The sequence below is a fragment of the Canis lupus genome, chromosome 13 (genome assembly GCF_048164855.1).
Source record: "Canis lupus baileyi chromosome 13, mCanLup2.hap1, whole genome shotgun sequence".
Lineage (NCBI taxonomy): Eukaryota > Metazoa > Chordata > Mammalia > Carnivora > Canidae > Canis > Canis lupus.
Window position 1 is genome coordinate 13,436,679 of NC_132850.1, and position 18,660 is coordinate 13,455,338.

At 48.2% G+C, this 18,660-nt stretch overlaps 1 protein-coding gene across 19 annotated transcripts in view; it reads left to right on the top strand.

Annotated features, from left to right (window-relative positions):
- The window catches only part of LOC140602551 (BEN domain-containing protein 5), a 1,370,322-nt gene that overhangs the window by 1,136,807 nt on the left and 214,855 nt on the right, over window positions 1-18,660 (top strand). For 12 of the 19 annotated variants that reach the window (XM_072772191.1, XM_072772194.1, XM_072772190.1 and 9 more), the window contains 2 exons: window positions 11,968-12,101; window positions 14,236-14,620. The exons of 3 other annotated variants lie outside the window; for them this stretch is intronic. In XM_072772191.1, the coding sequence (XP_072628292.1) occupies window positions 11,968-12,101; window positions 14,236-14,620 (519 nt within the window). Of the gene's footprint in view, window positions 1-8,131; window positions 9,065-11,967; window positions 12,102-14,153; window positions 14,621-18,660 lie in introns of those variants that run through there. 4 more of the 19 variants (XM_072772209.1, XM_072772208.1, XM_072772200.1 and 1 more) reach the window with 3 other exon arrangements.

Sequence of the window (18,660 nt, forward strand, 5' to 3'; positions counted from 1 at the left end):
CATAACGCAAGACTTGATTTACCTTTGGTCAGTCCTTGCTCACTCTCATTTATTTGTCAAAAAGGTCGTGAAAATGAGAGCTGCCCATGTGGAGAGCTCACTGTTATCTCACCGCAGTCCGGCCTGCTACTGGGGTATTGAGTTTGCTGGTTTCTACGGGGCGAAAAGTGGTTTCTCTAGGCTCAGAGTCTTACGTTCTGGGTCGTTCTGTCCAAGCACCTGTTTTGGGTGTGCTAAATTCCTTTTGTTGTTAAATGCCTCTTACTACTTGCCATTTGCCAGGCCCGGTGCTGTAACAAGCAAATGCCCCGGTGCACCAGCGCATCTGAGGTACCAGCATTGAAATGACAACACGATCCAGGGCAGACAGGAGTTCACTTTTCAGGCCCTGCAGAGTATAGGTTTTTGTCGGGGGCAGAGTGCTGAAGAAGAAAGGGGCATCATCCTCAGAGAATATGTAGTCTTAGGACCTGACGCAAGTGCTAAATAGAGGTAGAGCCAGGCACTGGTGGGAGGGGGCAGAGACGGAGGCCGAGAAAGGGCCGATTCTAGGTGGGCTGTACAGATTGTCTTTCAAGTCTTTCCTTTCCAGCTCCACTCCCACTGCCTGCGTTCAGGCCTGTAGCAGCTTTCAGTTGTCTCCACCAATGCAGAGGCCTTCTAATTGCTCACCCTGCCTCCAGTCTCTTTTCTCAGATGCTGTCAAAGTAATCGTCTAAAACACAGTCTTGGTCTAATTCACCTCTCTCCTTAGGACCTTCTGTAGCTCCCTGCTGCCTACTGAATTAAACTTCAGCTTCTCTGCCTGGCATTTGTAGTGGCCCAGCCCCACCTTCCCTCCCCAGCTTCTCCCACCCTTCCCACTTTGCCTAGACCTCCGGTATTTCATGCCGTCTTGAGAGCACACCCGCAGACACTCTTGAGCCAACCAAGATGGATTAATCATTGTCTGACACGGGGCCTCTGCCCGTGAAGCTCACCTTCCGGTGGGGCAAGGCTAACATGTGATGTATTTGTGGGCCAGCGAGCCGAGGGCTGTAATAGGGGAGGGGACAAAACACACTGGGAGCGCCCCTGCCTCATGGGTGTTCCCTGTCCTACCCTCTGCCCCCGGAGGAGACTCTCCCTCCTCAGAGCTGTCCCTTTACCCTGCTTGTCCCTTGCTTATGGATCCTAGCATTTTGTGTTTGGTTTCAGTTATGAATGTGCCTGGCTTCCTTACCAGCCAGCGAACCCCTCCGGGACGGGGTCCTGTCTCCCTTGTCTCTGCATCCACAGCACCCAGCATGTGGTCCGCACCAGCCAGCCCATGCTGAACTCGTGACCTTCGGGAAGACAGGTGCATTTATTACGTTTGGGGAGCAGAAGTCAGGAAGGACAGGAACCTCTGTAGCAGCAACTTGTTTTTCAGAGCAGAAACCTGCAGCGGGATTTTGAGGTTTCATTCAACGTTGTTCATCTGGAAAAAGTCAACATTCTTTATCACTCCCTTGACTAGAAAAACCCCACACTTGGGGGAAATAGCTTCCAAAGCCACGTTCTTCTTGCTTTGGTAATTTTAGCTCATTCAGGGCTCAGGTCCCAGCTTGGCATTGTCGGTCCAAATAGATCACTTGCTCCAGAAATGCTTTGGAACTTCTACAAAGTTAGCAGCGAAGCAGGGGACTAGCCGATTTCATATGCAAAGATTGTTGCATGTCATCAGTGGGAGACTGCCAACAAAAGGATTTATTTTTTTTTTAAAGCGAGTGAAAACTTTTAATTTAGGTTTTGACATGTTCTGCTAATACACATTGGAGCAAAGATTGGAACTTGCCTGCTGTCATCTGTTGCAGATTCTACTGAAATGTTAACCATTGAAGGCTCAGTCTGACGTGATTTGTCTTATTTAAGAACCACATATTCATTACGATGAAATGGTATGTGCTACAGAGTACTTCAGAATTCTGATTCACAGGATTAAAGAAAAAAATTGCCCCAGGCAAGCTCAGGTCATACTCTTTTGTGTGGTGTTCTGTTATTCAAGAACATACTAGTTTTTATTTTTAAAAATACACCAGAAAAGGGGAGTTCAAATTTAGATCTTTGACCCCAAGGTTAATTCTCTTTCCACTGTGCCTACCTGCTTTGTCTTATAAGCTTCTTTGAGAGAGAGAGAGAGATGTGTGTACTCTTCATTTTAAAATGCTCACCAAAAAAGGGTACATGCTCTGAAGAGGTTTTCTTTGATGTATTTAAGTTCTGCGGGTATTGAGTTATACTAGGTGGGCAGCCATATGCTAGAAGGAAATGCAGAAGGGATGGGCATGGCTTTTTTTTTTTTTTTTTTTTTTTTTTTTTTTTTTTGCCTCCAGCACTATTTTACTAAACATTTATGAAGCACTCACCAGGTTCCAGGCTCAGTGCTAGGAATTTTTCAGAATGTTCTGTCTACATCCTCATGAGATAGGGCTAGTTGTTTTACCTAGGAGAAGCGAGCTATTTAAACAATTGTCTAGTAGGAACTGTAAGTGCCAGGCAATGGGCTAAGTCTTCCCAGGGCTTGTGGAGAGGTGTGAGTCAATTCATTCAGAAAGTGTGACACCTAAAGTAAGGTGGCACGGCCGTGATGGGTCTGAGATGGATTGGGAAAGGAGAATCCATGAAACTTGGGAACTTTCTGGTTGTGATGATAATGATGTGGTGATCTGGCCTCTCCTCCTTCCGTGTGGAGTGCCAGAAGAGGAGTTGGTGGGAAGAGCAGATGATGAGTTGAGTTTGAGGCAAGTTGAATCTTAGGGGCCCATGAGACATCTGGGTGTATGCTCCGGGAGAGCAAGAGGCACATGGTCAAGGTTCAGGACAGCACTCTGAAATCGGGCTGAGAATCCCAATGTGGAAGTCATTAGCCACAGGACTGGTGAGGTCACAGCGGGAGAGGGTGCAGAGTAAAGAATCATGCAAAGCAGAACTGTTCAAAACATCAGCTTTTAAAGGCACAGCTAAAGAAGAAGAGCCCAAAAAAGATGACTGGGAAGAAACAGCCAGAGATAGACAGAGAAATAGTAATAACCAGGACAGATGGGTGTCCTGAAAATCAAGCTAAGAGAGAGGCCTTTGGATCTTAGATCGAGGCGTGTTTTTGTTTCCCTTAGCTACATACAACTACTTTTTCCTCTAAGCTATTGGTTAGACATACAGTAGGGCGGCTAAATATATAAGCAAGTGAAGAAAAGATTTGCATGGGGTGATATTTTGGTAGTTTTCAGTTTCTGAGTTTTGCCACCAGTGGAGGAAGGATCAGGCTGTTTTTTGGGGTCCAGAAAGCAGAGTTGGATACAAAGAGTGGGATTCGTAGGGGCTGGTGGGAGCAACGCAGTAACAGCAGAGAGAGCAAATGAGCCAGCGCCCAGGCTTCCAGCATGGTGATGCCCTCCTGACCGCCGGAGGTGGCAGGCACGTCAAGGATATTCTAGAACGGAATCCTGCCCTCTGGGGGAATTTGGTTCGGTGACCTGTAGGTCACTTCCTTAAATATTAGGAAGTGTTAGAGAACTGAAAGAAGATGGACTTTGAAGTCGGACAGTGGGTTCCAGTGGTAGCTTTGCTACTTAGAAGCAATGTGACCTTGGGCAGATTAATTCACCTCTCTGAGTCTCAGGTGCTCATATGCAGCAGAGGGATAGTAATGGGCTACTTGCCCGCTGTGTAACTTGGCAAGGGAATACGGAAAAGCATCTGACGCGTAGTAGGTCTTCACTAAATAAAGGCAGCTGTTAAGGACTCTGGTGGCTAGAGCTGGGACAAGCACAGTGTGCTTAGTTGTGCATACCACCGTTCGTGGAAAGGAGTGTGTGTTTTAAGTCCTCCTGGGGCTTGGCGTTGGCAGGAAAGGCCAGCGATTCCCCCAGTGTGTTTGACCCCTCAGTGGCCCTGTGCTGGGCCACTTATGGCCCCAACAGATGAACCAGCAGGATGAAGTTCCCAGGTTTGTTCGTGCCCCAGCCTTATGCCTAGGCCAGCGAGGCAGCGGGAGTGGGAGCCAGGAGACCTTTTGAAACCTGGTTAGCGCTTCCTCCTCCTCCTCTTTGAATGGCAGTAGGACATCTCCTCCCCCGTGCCCACTGGGAGGGACCAGGCCATCTACTCTCACCCTGCGCTGAACGGCAGAGGAAGAAATCTGGAGTTCCCTGTGACTGGCCCGCGGTCCCAGAGCTGGACAGACCTGGTGAGGTTCTAGTCTCGTCCCCCCCGCTTCGCAGAGACCAAGACCAGGAGGAGGAGGGACTGACAGCCGCGAGTCAGTCACAGAGCCAGGCCTCATACCAATGTCTCCTGACTCCAGTCTCCGCCACGGCAGGCGCTCTTCTTGTTGTCTTGACTGCATATAATCCTGGAAACCTGAGAATCTTGTCTGCCTTAGATTCTATGAAGACCAGCACCATAGGCTCAAGAACACAATGTACGTGTCTTCTCTGTGGCATGTCGGTTCTTAATGCAAACATCATAAGACTTTATAGGATTTTTGTACATGTGAAGAACTCTATAAACTTGCATGGAGATATGTTTAAAACAAGACAAACCTTTGTTCACGTTTTATGTCTGGTTTTTCAGAATTGCATCGTACCTAACAAACTACATCACGTTAGACTTTCTGCTGTTGGATCCTTTTAATGATCCAGCATGATATTGTATAAAATGGGAGTCAGGGTCATCCCTCTCCTGGTTTTGCTGTGCAGTACAAATTCTTCAGGGCTGTCTTCACATGTGAAGACAGACTTGTGTTGCATTTCCTGTCCACCTGCCTGTTTTCTAAAATGCTATTTGCTTATTACTGTGCCTCCATTAATGGAATGTTTCTCTCTCTCTCTCTCTCTCTCTCTTTCTCTCTCTCAGGTTAATAACAGATACCAGGTTCTTCTGAATTTCTGAAGAGTAGCTTCCACCATATTTTATGACTTTGAATAAGGACTATTTGGATTTGAATAAGGGATTATTTGGAGCTTGGTAGCCTTGATATGCTTGTAGTTCAGGAATCTGCCATCAAGTTGTACTAGTGCTCAGCTCAATTTGGGAATCCATCATAACATTCTTCTGGGTATAGACAAGGTCTTAGGAGGAAGGCAGGCCCTTTGGAAGTTATATTGATACACTCATCATTTTATATGTGCCTTTTAGTTCAGTTGAGGAAGTTTTAGCAACCTGGTCATTTTTCTCTTGTTCCTACAGGATGATTGTTTGATAGGAACAGGGCCTGGGTGTCATGCAGACCTGATTTGAAATGCTGTCTCTGCTCTATAATGGCTTTATGTCTTAGGCAAGCCATCTCCCTTCTTTGAGCATCAGTTTCTGCTTCAATGGAATTATTGTGGGGATTAAATATATTGACATTAGTAAAGAATTTGGCATGGGCCCTGGCACATAGTAGGTGCTTACTCACTGTTTGTTGAATGGATGGATGCACTTAGCTGATACACAGCAGCTGGAGAGGAGGAGGTAATAGTTGATGTGCAAGCCCTTGGTGGTTTTCTTTGCCCTAGAAGCGAGAATTAGGAAGTCAGAATCAGTAAAGGTGGTCTCTTCAGAGGCTACATATTTGTTTACATGAGAACTGATTGTTTAGTCTTAAGCTTGGAGCAAATGCAAAGGCAAGTTGGCTAGAGAGTTTTCCTCATCCATCTGAGTTCACGACTAGTCTCTTACGTGGCGTCCTGGAATTCTAAGCCAGAAGTGCACTCTGAAGCTACATTAGAATGCTATATGACGTTATTTGCTGTCTTAGATGATCCACACCACTGTTCATTCACCTTCATTAATGTGACCAGTCAAGAGTTACAGCTTCTTGTCACCCTGTGTTCAGTCTCCTTCTCACACCTCATCCATCTTGCTTGCCAGTGCCACATAAATCTTCCTGAAACATCTCTTTCATCACATCTCAATCTGTGTCAGATACCTGCAGTGGTCCCCTTTGCTGTGGGGTAAAAGCCAAGCACAGGAACTGCAGGGATGGCTCCAGAGCAGCCATTCATTGAATACCTATGACAAGAAAGGCACTGTGCTTGGTGTTTTATATGCACCATCTTTTGGAAAGCAGTTCAGCATTTCCACGTTATGGAAGCTGAGGCTCAGACAGGTTAAGTAGCTTGCCTGAGTTCCCAAAGTTAGTATGTGGGAGAACCAGAATTCCAAACTAGGACTGCCTTGTTCAAAGGACTGCGCTGCTTGTATTAATTAGATCCTGAGCCCCTCTCCCAACTATTTCTTCCACTCTTTGTGATGACACAGATTATTCATTAATCTTCCATGTATTAGATGTAAGGTGTCCCCTTCAGGCAGGATTAGGGTGGAAAAGGCCTGGAGATTGGAGGTTTGCCCCACATGAGCCAGCATCTCTCAGGACGTCAAATCTTGCCTTCTGGTTGGAGTTCTTGCTACGTAGTGGGCTATAAGGGTCCGAAGAACAAGGAACACTTAACATTGTGTTCCAAACCAGAACAGTAAATGTGCCCTGACTGCAAAAGAGGATGAATGGACGCCCCGGGTCTCCCTGAGCCCTGATTCCTGGAGCACCAGTCAAGATGGAGACTGATGAGCATTACGATGGAACCAGCAAGTAGTTAGCTTTCAGAGGAGCCTCTGGATCCCCCTGGCCAAGTGTCTAGATCAAGAGGCATGGGACTGGAGGGACTATCTGCTTCTGCTCCTTTCTGGAACTCGCTCTTGTCATTTCACACCTTCCTATATACCCCTATATACCCGAGCCTACCTTTTCAAAGAATTCATCCAAGCCCTCAGGCCCGGCTACAACCTGTTTCTGTGATGCCTGGCGATGGTTACTGCTCCCTGGGGACTTCCCGATGACAAAGTCATCGGGTAGGAGAGCGGGAGTAAAGTGGTCTTCTGCTTTGATCTTCAGGCTAGGGAAATTGGATGTTTTCATCTATAGCCACCATTCATTCATTCTGCGTTTATTCTGGTTCTACCTCATTACAGGCCTCTGTCTAGAGAGGCTAGAACATGGCCTTAGGAGGTGGAGAGACCTAGATCAAATTCTGGCTCTGCACCTTCCCATCCGGGTGGTCTGGGGCCTTCTTTGGGTCTCAGTTCTTTTTTTAGAGGGGAAAAAAATGTGGCTAATGATACTTAATTTCAGGGTTATTGTGAAATGTAGTAATAGAAGTGAAGAGCCTTACCGTGGTACCTGATAGGTAGCCGACATTCTACAAGTGGTAGCCTATTTTTTAGTTGAAGTATAACAACATAAAATTCACTATTTTGACCATTTTAAAGTGCGTCCAGAACAGTGGTTCTTAGTGTGTTCACAGTATCCTGCAGCCCTCTTCACTATCCAATCCCAGACCATTTTCATCAAACACACAAAATGCCTGTGAGCCACTAGGTGGTCACTTCTCATTGCCTCTTCCCCCCCTGATGCCCCTGGCCAACATTAATCTACTTCCTGTCTCTGTGGATTTGCCTATTCTGGCATTTCGCACCCATGGAATCAGACAACACATGGACTTTGTGTCTGGCTTTTTTCACTTAGCATAATGTTTTCAAGATTCATCATGTTGTAGCATCTCTGATATTTAATTACTTTTTATGGCTGCATAATAGTCCATCGTGTGGATATACCACTTTTTTTTTAATCTATTGAACAATTGACAAACAATTAAGTTGTTTCCACCTTTTAACTATTAGGAGGAGTGTTGCTAAGAACATTCATGCACAAGCTTTTGGTAGATATGTTTTCACTTCTCTTGGGTGTACACCTGGAAGTGGGGTGTTGGATCACAGGGAGATTTTATATTTCACATTCTGAGGAACTGTTAACCTGTTTTCCACAGTGGCTGCCCCATTTTACATTCCCACCAGGAGTGAATGAGGGTTCCAGTTTCTCTATATCCTCCCAACGCTTTGCTGCATTTCTTCCCTATTCCTTTCTTTTTTTGATTATAACCATCTTTGTGTGAAGTGTGGTGTATCATTATGTTTTTGATTTGCATTTCCCTAATGACTGATGGTTGTGAGCATCTTTTCATATGCTTATTGACTCAGCCTCTTTTTTTTTATTATTCTTCCAGTAAATATTTGTGTTTGATGAGTCCTTATTGTATGGCCAGGCCTAGGATATGGGCCCTGCCCTGAGGTTACTCACACTCCAGTGGGGAAGGTAGACCTCATAGTAGATGATTACAACATAGTAAGAAAAGAGGCTACAGAGAGTTGTGTACGATGTGTATTGGGGCCTTTGAGGAAGAAGAAGGAGTTGCTGAGTGGAGGCTGAGTGTAGTTTGTCAAACAGACCAGAGGGGGAGGGGGACATTCCAGTTATACAGAAGAGCGTGGAATCTTGGGTATAGCTGGTGGAAGTGTGGCTTCCTGGTATCAGGTAGGGAGAGGAGCACTCCAGGCAGGCACTGGGCAGGTCTCCTCCCCAAAAAGCAAGCCAGACAGCAGGCTCTGAGCCAGCAGCAGGCTCTACTGAGCTTTGCCATCCACCATATACACAGGGCTCTGTTGCTTTCAAGACACATACTCAGTTGATTTGATCCCCACTTGAGGTACATGTTATATCTCCATTTCTACCAAAAAAGGAAAAATGACGTTCACTGACATAGCAAGCTTGCCTGACTTCTTACCCCACCGAGTGGCAAGACTGGACTTGGAATCCAGGTTGTCTGATTTCTAGTTTTTTCCACACCTATTGGCCAGACCTCAGTTCCTCTTACCTTGACATTCGAGGCCATTTAGTCTCTGAGCCCCAGTCGCCTTAACTTCCTTCCTTGCCTCTTTTTCCTACCTATAACTGAACCCTGTTTTGTAACCATTCCAGTCTAAATAGTTTCCCAACCTTCCTTTTTAGTTTCTAGTCTGTTTCCCTTTTGTGTGGTCCAGATTCTTACCATCCTTAAATGGCTATCCTTTTATGAGCACTGACTGCCCAAGTACTATCCACTCCCTTCAAGTTCTTAATAGAACTTGATACAGAATTGATCATCTTCACAGTATCCGGGCACATTGATCGAGTCACAGATGAGGAAGCAGGATCGGAGAAGTAAAGTAACTTACCCAAGATCATTCAGTAAGTAAAGAGTCTAGCTCAAATGCCATCTCCTCTCAAAAGCCTGCCATGGTTGCCCTGACCAACGTGATCTCCTTTGCCCTTGAGATCCTATAGCAGTTACTTCCCCTTTATTCAGACTCAATATTTGAGATCTTGGATTATCTTTTTCATTGATTTTTATCTTGTGCCCCCACAACTGGGTGCTCACTCTCCATGTTCTGGGGCCCAGGCTAGAACTTGTAAGTGTAAATTCTCAGTAAATACTATGCTGAGGCATAGGGGGAAATCCTCTGGACGCTGGTTACAGGAACTGGGTTCTGTTCACGTTTTGACCCTGACTTCTCTGACCTTGCACAGTTAAGGAGCTGTCCAGAACGAGCACCCTGCCTGTGCTGCTCTTCCTGTATCCCCCGTCCTGATTGTTGAGTGATGGCTCTGTGAACGTCACCATCTGGAGCCTCAGTCTCCTCATCTGCATTATGAAAAGGTTGAAAGTGATGATCTGAGGATTGTTCTTAGTGCAAATACTGCCTAGTTTTGTGCATCTGAACGATTGCCTCTCTCCAACCAACATGGTCCTGAGCTACCAAGTTTCAGCTCAGGGAGGCACAGAGCATAGCTTGTCATTTCTAGTTTGTTGTCTACATCTCAAACCCTTGCCCTTGAATTTGTCAAACTGACAACTAACTCAGGAGCTTTGCCCCAACACATTCAGAAGTCCTAAACACCCAGCTTCTCATCCTCTGTATCTATTTTTTCACATGTGAAAACGCCCATCTACCCCATTTTGGGATAACTTCATTTGAAATACTTTCTCTAGCTTTTATATTTTAGCAGCTTTTTGACTTAGAGTCTCCAATGATTTATAGGAGAGGAAGCTGTTGCTCTTTTTTTTTTTTTTTAAGATTTTATTTATTTATTCATGATAGTCACAGAGAGAGAGAGAGAGAGAGAGAGAGAGAGAGAGGCAGAGACATAGGCAGAGGGAGAAGCAGGCTCCATGCAGGGAGCCCAACGTGGGATTCGATCCCGGTCTCCAGGATCGCACCCTGGCGCCAAACCACTGCGCCACCCGGGGATCCCCAAGCTGTTGCTCTTTTAGAAAGACCACAGTCCTTGCTGTTGTTCATGCCTAACTCATTGGATATATTTTATAGGCACAAAGAGAACAAAAACAAGCCTTTCTTGTGAAAATGGACCCTGGGGATTGCCCCTCCAGTTAGTGGGAAAGGCCGTTTCCACCTCTGATCAGGAGAAAGTTGTTAAAGACTAGTCGTTTTTCCTGGGCAGTTCTCTTATGCTCTGCACCCTTCTTAGGTCATTCCTTTATTTTTTTTTTAATTGTATCTTTATTCACCTTATGTTTAAGGAAATAAAAATGATTGAGCACGTTGATAATGTCAGTTTTAATGTTCTGTTCATTGAGAGCCTAATGTGTACCAGGCACTGTGCAGTGAGGTATGCGAATTTTTGCTGCCGTCCCCCCAACTCCATTATGGAGCAGACCCCAGACCTCTGGGAGACTAAGGCCTCGAGCCTCCCTCCTTGCCTTGCTATGCAAAAACTGAGGTTCCCACTGAGGTCTCTCTGGCTCCAGAGGCCCACTCCTCTCCAGCAGGGGCTCCCTTCCTAAGACTGTTTGGGAAGATGTGGCATTTGACTACATTCTAGAATAGTTGTATGCTTATAAGTTTCCTTCTCAGCTTTACTAACAAGTTGTGAAGAGAGAAGCCTGGCTTGGGGGAAGTGTAAGAACATGTTTAACACACACACATATGCATGCACACACACACACTCACACATAAAGACCCTCAGAGACTGTTTAACCAGCTACCTGGCCATGTGCCACATCCAGCGTTGGGCAACATGCTAGAAAGTGCATTGGGGATATAGCAGTGGGAACCTTTGAGGAGTTAAAGAAACCATAGCTGCCAGAGTCTCAGTTCAAGCCCAGAACACAAGACCCCAAAATATTTACCACAAGGGGCCAGTTCCAGGTTCAAGTTTCTACCTTTACAACTCTCCTCTTTGAATTTTTACTTTTGACATCTGCAGTGAAAGACAGATCTGGGGAATAAAGTCTGACATCTGTGCAGGAGAAAAAAAAATCTCTTTTAGATTGTCTGCAGTTGAGCTCAGAGTGAGGAAGTGAGGGGAAGTAACATCCGCTTGTATTTGTGTAGCACCTTCCAGTTCGTAGTTCCTTCTGGCTGTACCCTTATCACACGTAAGCTCTGGGTGAGATGCCAGAGGCCTGTTTCTCCCTCCTGGCTCTGCCTCAGACTCACACCTTGGGCAAGCCCCTCTGTCCTCTGAGTTTGAGTCCTGTCAAATGAGAGACTTGGACCAGTTGGCCCACAGGGCCCCTCAAGCTCTGTCATCCTGTGATCTGAAGGCAGTAGAAAGGCAGTAAATGTTACCTGTTACTCTTCTTACATCTGTCTTACCTCAGCCTGTCCTGCGTCGGGACTGTGAGGAGGCTCCACCTCCATAAGAACCATTGTCCCTTTCATGCTTATTGGCACCTGCACTGGCAGAAAAACACCATGTTTTCCTGGGAATTCACTTGGCTTAGAAAGATCTTGATTGTTGAGGGGTCCATGGGCTAGTTAAGCAATCTAAGGGCCATTCCAGCTCCAAGATTCCATAAAAGGCCACCCTTGAAGGTATACTTGGAGAAACCCTGAAGCAAAATCATTGGATATTATTTCAACACTGTATGGCGGTGCTTGTAGCATATTCCTCTGACCCTAGAGTTTGACCTGCACTGCTGCTTTTAGGAGCAGGAGGGACAGGTCTCGGGTTTGTTTACTTTTCCTTTTTAACTGGTCTGGCCTCCATCATTCTCTAGCATTTGAGGTTGTGGGTATTTTGAGCATTTTGACTCATAATGAACCTTGTTCTCTTGATATGCATTTTAGAAGACAAATCTGACCTTGAAAACAGTGTGATGCAGAAGAAAATAAAAATCCCCAAACTTTCTCTCAATCACATAGAAGAAGATGGGGAGGTTAAAGATTATGGGGAAGAAGATTTACAGCTTAGACACCTCAAGGTAACAAAATCTTTCCCTTTTTTTGGAAGTTCATGGGGGCATTGTCAGAATCTTGATGGCTAGAATTCTAGTCTGGCCTCTTCTCCCCATATAAATGTCCTCTGGGAGTTTTTTCAGGTTGGGAGAGTCTTAGGACAGCTAGTGTGCGTTTGCCTTGCTGGCCAGCTTTCCAGGGACCCTGACTCATGCTGTGCCACCACACACTGGCTGATTGCCCCATCTAGGCAGCGTCATCACTGCCGAGGGCCTGGAATGGTGCTTTCCTCTCTGGCCTATAGCTCTGAGCTCCAGGAATATTAAACAGCCATCCTCAGGCAGCAGTTCAGAGCCCGTCACTATCAGATGGCCCCTAACAGCTAGAGGGGTAGGCTCCAGAGGAAACAGAATGTGCCGGGTTTACACAAAAGAGTTTGTGGGACCCCAGGTTGGAAGAAAACTTTTACCTGAAGTTGCATCTCCTTTGATGTGCCTCCCATTTGGTCTCCAGCCTTCACTTGTAAACTCACTGAATATCTTGTGCAATAAGCCAGATTTTTTTTTTTTTTCTGTAAAATGGGTGCCCCAGAGGAAGGGAAGGAGAAAGAAGCCTGCCTTGATTATTGACCATGGTCTGATTTTGGACACAAGGTCAAGGATGTTCCCAAAGCATAGTCCCAGAGATGCGGCTGAGTTCAGATGACGCATTCACTGCACCCATGCTACGGGCCTGGCCCTGTGCTGGTCCCCGGGGTCACGGAGACCAGGCGGATGTGGTCACTGCCCTTGGGGTCTCACAGTGCAGTGATGCAGACAGTTACCTACATGATCAGTACGATTTCAGCAGATAAATTCATCTAAACTAGCAGCCCCTTCTCCCGATGGATAAAACGATGAGATAGGATTTTTGTCATCTAACTCAATCTCAGAAGCATGTTGTTTTTGTTGTTTCTGTTAAGCACCCAGAAACTTACCAAGAGGTTAAGGTGGGCTTGACCTGATGTAGTTAATTTGTCTGGAACCCACTGTCCTTGGTTGTCCGCACCTCTCACAAGTGCCCGCCAGTCAGGAGAGCTCCTGGCCCTCCTGACTTGAGTGAGGAATTCGTTTGGTCCTGTAACTCCCACTCCCCCTCAATGGAAGCCTTGTCTACTTGAGCTGCAATTTCCTCAGGCAGCTGAAACCCCAGCCCCTAGATAGTCCTGGATAATTTTCTTCTCAATGAACTATGCTCTATATGTCCACTGTCTTCCTGAGCTTGCACTTGGCGAGAGTCCGAGGATTGGCTGGCAGATGTGGGGGAAGGGGCCTGGTGTTGGAAACGGGGCTCTAGGTTCCCGGCCTGCTGTGTCTGCAAGCTCACCATGTGACCCCAAGCGTAGTCCTTCCCCTCTCTGAGCCTCAGTGTCCTCACCTGGAAAGGGAGGGAGTTAAACTGAAGGAACTTCCAGTGCCAGCATTCTTTGAACTTTTCAGTTAAGTAAACATTTATCAAGCCCCTGCCAAGTGCCAGTTCTGAGTAGGCAGTGGAGGAACAGAGAAAATAAGACGTGGCTCCTGCCCTAGATTAGAACAGATTAGAGTTCTTAGCGTCCTTCCCAATGAAAGCATTCTTGAGGAAAAGGTTACTGCTGGAATGCCCTTTGGTTTTTGTGTGTTAGGGGTGGGAGTGTTTTGTTTTGTCTTGGGGTTTTTTGCCTTTTATGTTTTTGTGGTTGAAGAGATTTGAGTGGTGACTCCCCTGGGATGGTTTGGCCTGGCCTGGTTTCTCACAGATTCTCCCCCAATATACATTAAACACCCCCATGTGCAAGTTCCTGCCTAGGCCCTACGGGCAGGGTGGGCATGGTGGACATGGTGTAATGTGCACCAAGGAGGCAGAGTGATGGAATGGAAAAAGCACTGGCCTGGGAAACCACCACCTGCCCAACTCCACCACCAACTGACTGTGTGACCTTAGGCAGGACTCTTCCCCACCCTGAATCTCCATTTCCTCATTTGTAAAATGAAAGGCTTTGACTGAGTGTTTGCACAGGTTTCTCCAAGTACTGATGTTCTGTGGTTCTGTGATTCTAGGATTGTCTGGGGAAATATTGAGCTGCAGTCCAAGAAAGTCCCAGCTGCCCTTGCCTGAACTGACTCTCGTTGTCCTACACAGAGACCCGAGGGGCGGAAGCCGAGCGAAGTGGCGCATAAGAGCATTGAGGCCGTGGTGGCCCGGCTGGAGAAGCAGAACGGCCTGAGCCTGGGCCACGGCACGTGTCCAGAGGAGGTCTTCGTGGAGGCCTCACCGGGCACGGAGGACATGGACAGTCTGGAGGATGCCGTCGTGCCCCGGGCTCTGTACGAGGAGCTGCTGCGCAACTACCAGCAGCAGCAGGAGGAGATGCGCCACCTCCAGCAGGAGCTGGAGCGGACTCGGAGGCAGCTGGTCCAGCAGGCCAAGAAGCTCAAGGAGTACGGGGCACTCGTGTCTGAAATGAAGGAGCTCCGTGACCTCAACCGGAGGCTCCAGGACGTGCTGCTCCTGAGGCTTGGCAGTGGTGAGTGCCCCAGCAGGCTGCCTACCGCTCCACGCAGGGGGTGGGGGGCTTCGTGTGGCTCCTCTGCCAGGAGGTGCGGGCATGCACAGGGTGGGGACACAGGCCACGTGCCCCTGAAGCTAGGGCAAGGCAGAGGCTTGGCCCAGCATCGCCCCGAGGTAGAGCCACTCCCCTCCCACAGTGAGTGTGCAGGAGCCTCTGAGTGCAGCGGCCTCAGCCCCCTCGCACTCAGTGGGCCACCTTGACAGGTGTGGTGCAGAGAACCTGGGCCGTCATTCCTTTAGGCATCCATTCAGCAACAGGCAATACTGGGGGCTGCAGGAAACCTCTCCATGGTGGTTCCAGGAACACGAAGAGAACTAGACATGGTCCTAAAAGATGTATTGCCTTAGGTCAGAAAGCAATAAATGCCATGGGCGGTTGCAGAAAATGATAGTTTAGAAGTTGGAGAGGTTGTTGGTAATTGAGGGAGACTTCGGGAAGGAGGTGGCCCTTGAGGCAGGCCTTGAAGGGTGGGGGTGTCTCCAGGCACAAGAGGAGGCAGGGACAGCAGGCCGCTGACGATGGGGAAGCGCCCGAGTGTGCTGAGAAGAGGTACCGCACGTGTAGTTTGAGGACAGGTGGTTGAAGCCCTGGAAACCATGCCAGCCGGGGTGTCGGGCTTGTTTGAGAGGGAAGGAGGAACACTAAACAGCTTTGAGGAAGAGGCACATGCCCTTGGGAGGATTAACACGAAGATGTAGAAAACTCCTTGGGTTTGCTCGTAGAAGAGCCGAAGAGGCTCTTAGCGCTGCAAGCAGTATTAACAAAGCCAAGGTTTAGGTTTTCTCACCTAACGTGGTTTAGAAGCCGGAATCAGGAAATTTAAAAAGCAGCAGCCTTGACAGCAGGGAGAAACAACTGCCTAGCAGAGAGAACAAGAGAGAAACCCTCTCTCAGAACACAAGACACCAGAATTGTAAGAGAGGCGGGTCAGTACTGCGGAAACCCGGGTAACACGGGTTCACAGCCTCCACGTCCCCGGAGGACAGTCATTAATAACCCCGGGCCAGGGTTTTTCGCTTAAAAATGGGAGCAATCTAGTTTAGAAACACAAGTTCTATTCCCAAAGTTTGAATCAAATATAATTTTGCTCTCAAGAAGGAAGGTTTGTGTTATCTAGATAATAGGTTTCTATGTAAAGCCTCATTCATTCCTCTTTGATGTTTAGATAAATGTGCTCCTACCCTGCCTTACTTATATTTATAGGTACCTTTTATATCTTAAAGTGTGTTCCCGAGGCAGCGTCTCGGTAGATCTTCAGAAGGGCCAAGAGGCCTTTCCGTGCCTTTGTCACAGAGAAGGAAACTGAGGTTGGGACTTACCCAGACTCACTGGGGAGTCAGAGACAGAATACATGTCAGACCAAGTCCCCTGATACCTAGGCCAGTAATTTCCCCACTTTCCAACCCGGCCTTGGCCTCGACCCTTCTCCCAAGTCGTAGCCCGTCCAGGTGCACAGTGGCACGGAGGGTCACATGTGGTACACAGTGTTTCTATATCAAAATAAAATCTTAAAGAGAAGCCCTAACCATAAAAATTCGCAGAAGCTATATTGGTCCTGGAGTGGGGGGTGGGGAGAGAACTGGAGTCTTCAGAGAGAGGAAGTGTTTCCTGGTCTTCAAACGAATAATTTTTATTTTCACTTCACCTTGTACGCTACACCTTTCTGTAAACTTCTTGTGGGGAAAAGCACAGTAACAACAAAAACTCTCCGCACCATTGTTTCATCTCCTAGGGAAACTACCTATTTTGTATGATCGTGAACTGGGCTTAAACTCCAGAAACCACTCCTGGACCTCTGGGGCAATACAACGCCTCTGTGTTTTGCATCACTATGTGCCATCTGTCATCTGAAAACACTTAGGCACACTTGACCTCAGCCAGGTTCGGTGTCTTGGACTGTCCAGGCTCCTGTGCCGCACAGCCTTGGATGCCATCCTGAGGACGAGTGGCAGGCTCTTCCCTGATCAGAGTCCCCGTTGTCTTCACAGTGCGTGGGCTGCATGTAAGGCAGCTCAAGCCGCAGGTGTGTGTGGAGCAGCCACCACGTGCATGCCCCATGCTTTAGGGGCCCTGGGCATCTGGAACACCACACGGACGGTCTCTGACCTGGAAAGGCTTAAAGTCCGTTGGTTAGCCCTTGCTGATTGGAGAACAATAATGTGCCACAGTCTGAGACAAATCCACAGGAGTATAATAGAAGGGTTTCTACCCTGAGGGGAGTTTGTATCTTTGCATGGATATGGTCTAGTCTCCCGAACCCACCAGGCCCGGATTCATACCCAGCTTTCCTGCTTCCCACCCTGGCTTTGGGAACATTCTTTCCTTCTTTCCTTCTTCCCTTTCTTCCTTGCTTCCTTCCCTCCTTCCCTGTTTTCTTCTTCTAGTTATTCCCTGGTCTCCTGCCGTGTAGTGGTGAGAGTTTGACCTATTTCACATATAGCCCTTGTCTTCTGCCCTGGAAGAGGTCGGTTTGATGAAGGAGGTAGCCACTGACACAACTAGTGACAGCACTGGGCATAAATGTCACCATGAGGACAAAAGCACGTGGGGCCGTGGGACTGCAGAGAGGGGCGCCCACAGAACTGGGGGCGGGGGTGGGGGAAGAAAGGCTTCCTGAAGAGAAGGCTTCCTTCCAGAGAACACCTCTCAGACCCTTGGTGTTCTCCTCTGCAAAGTGGAAATAATAATTCCCCTCACAGCCTTGTGACACACGCATGGTACCTGGCATTCTGGCTGGGGCCCACTTACCGTCGGCCTCTTTCTCACACCACCTGGTGGAGGGGCTGACAAGGGGCCCAGTTTGGTTTTTAACTGTCTCCCCTAACTAGTAATTGGCTGTATGACCTTGGGTAGGTTAACTAACTTCTCTGTCAGGGCCTTCTAGTAGAGAAGATAACGGGCGATACGCATGTGTCTGTATATGTTAACTCATCCAACGCTGACCATACGCTTTCTGAGCCTAGGGGCCTAGAGAGATACGAAGAAGACTAAGACGTTGGAAGCTGGGGTGTGGGTAGTGATGGAGGTAAACATGTAAGCATAGGGTTGAAATGCAGTCTTCCGAGCCCTGGAGGAGGGGGGCTAGCCTAGAGCCTTTGAAGGTGGAAGTGTCTTGGTGAGTCTGGGAGGACACCACCCTCTGTAACAGCACCTCATCTGTACAGGTCAGCAGGAAACTGGTAACGTGGCAGAGGAGAGCCAGGAAGTGCCTAACACTGTCCTCGTTCTTGGCGTCATATGTCCCGAGAGCACGTCCTGAGCTATACCACCCTTGGCCCCCTGAGCCTGACCCAAGCAGTGTCCTTAGGGGCCCTTCCTTGTGCATTTTCTCCCGTCCACCTTGTCTGGGGGCCCAGCTCAGTGGCCTCTGTCCAGCTGGGGTGCTGGGCCATCTGCAGTGTAACAGGCAGGTGCAGAGGCAAGAGAGGCCCCTGGGTCAGCGATGCTCGGTTTTAAGAGGAAGGCTCCCTGCTTGGGAGAATCCTTGCTGACTGCTCCAGACCCTGGCGTCCCGCAGTTGGTAGATGAGAAGGCGCAGAGAGTGGGAGTGTGGCCCCTGAGCAGAGTGCTGAGCGGCCCTCCAGCAGCCAGGAGTTGTCACCGTGCGCCTGGTGGAGGTCGGGGCCCGAAGAAAAGAGGACAGCAGCAAGATAGCATAAGAGGTTTCCGAGACCTCCCTGGATGGCTCACTGCTTCCTTTGCGTACTTACTAACTCATCTTTCATTCGTTCCATGAATACACACAAGCTGGATGTGACAGGACGGATTCTCTAGAGCAGAGAGCACTGGGGTCGTGACAGAGCTTACCCAGGGACTGAACCAGTGTCCTCGTGTTTCTGGTGAGACAGGCCCAGAGCGCGTCACAGGCCTGTTGCCAGGGGTCTCCTGATGCCGGGTCCCACGTGCCTCCCTGCCCTTACCTACGTGGCCTCCTTTAACCCCTGGACTTCATCGTCATGGCTGTGGGTGTGACTCCTCTGCCCCCATGCCCCACA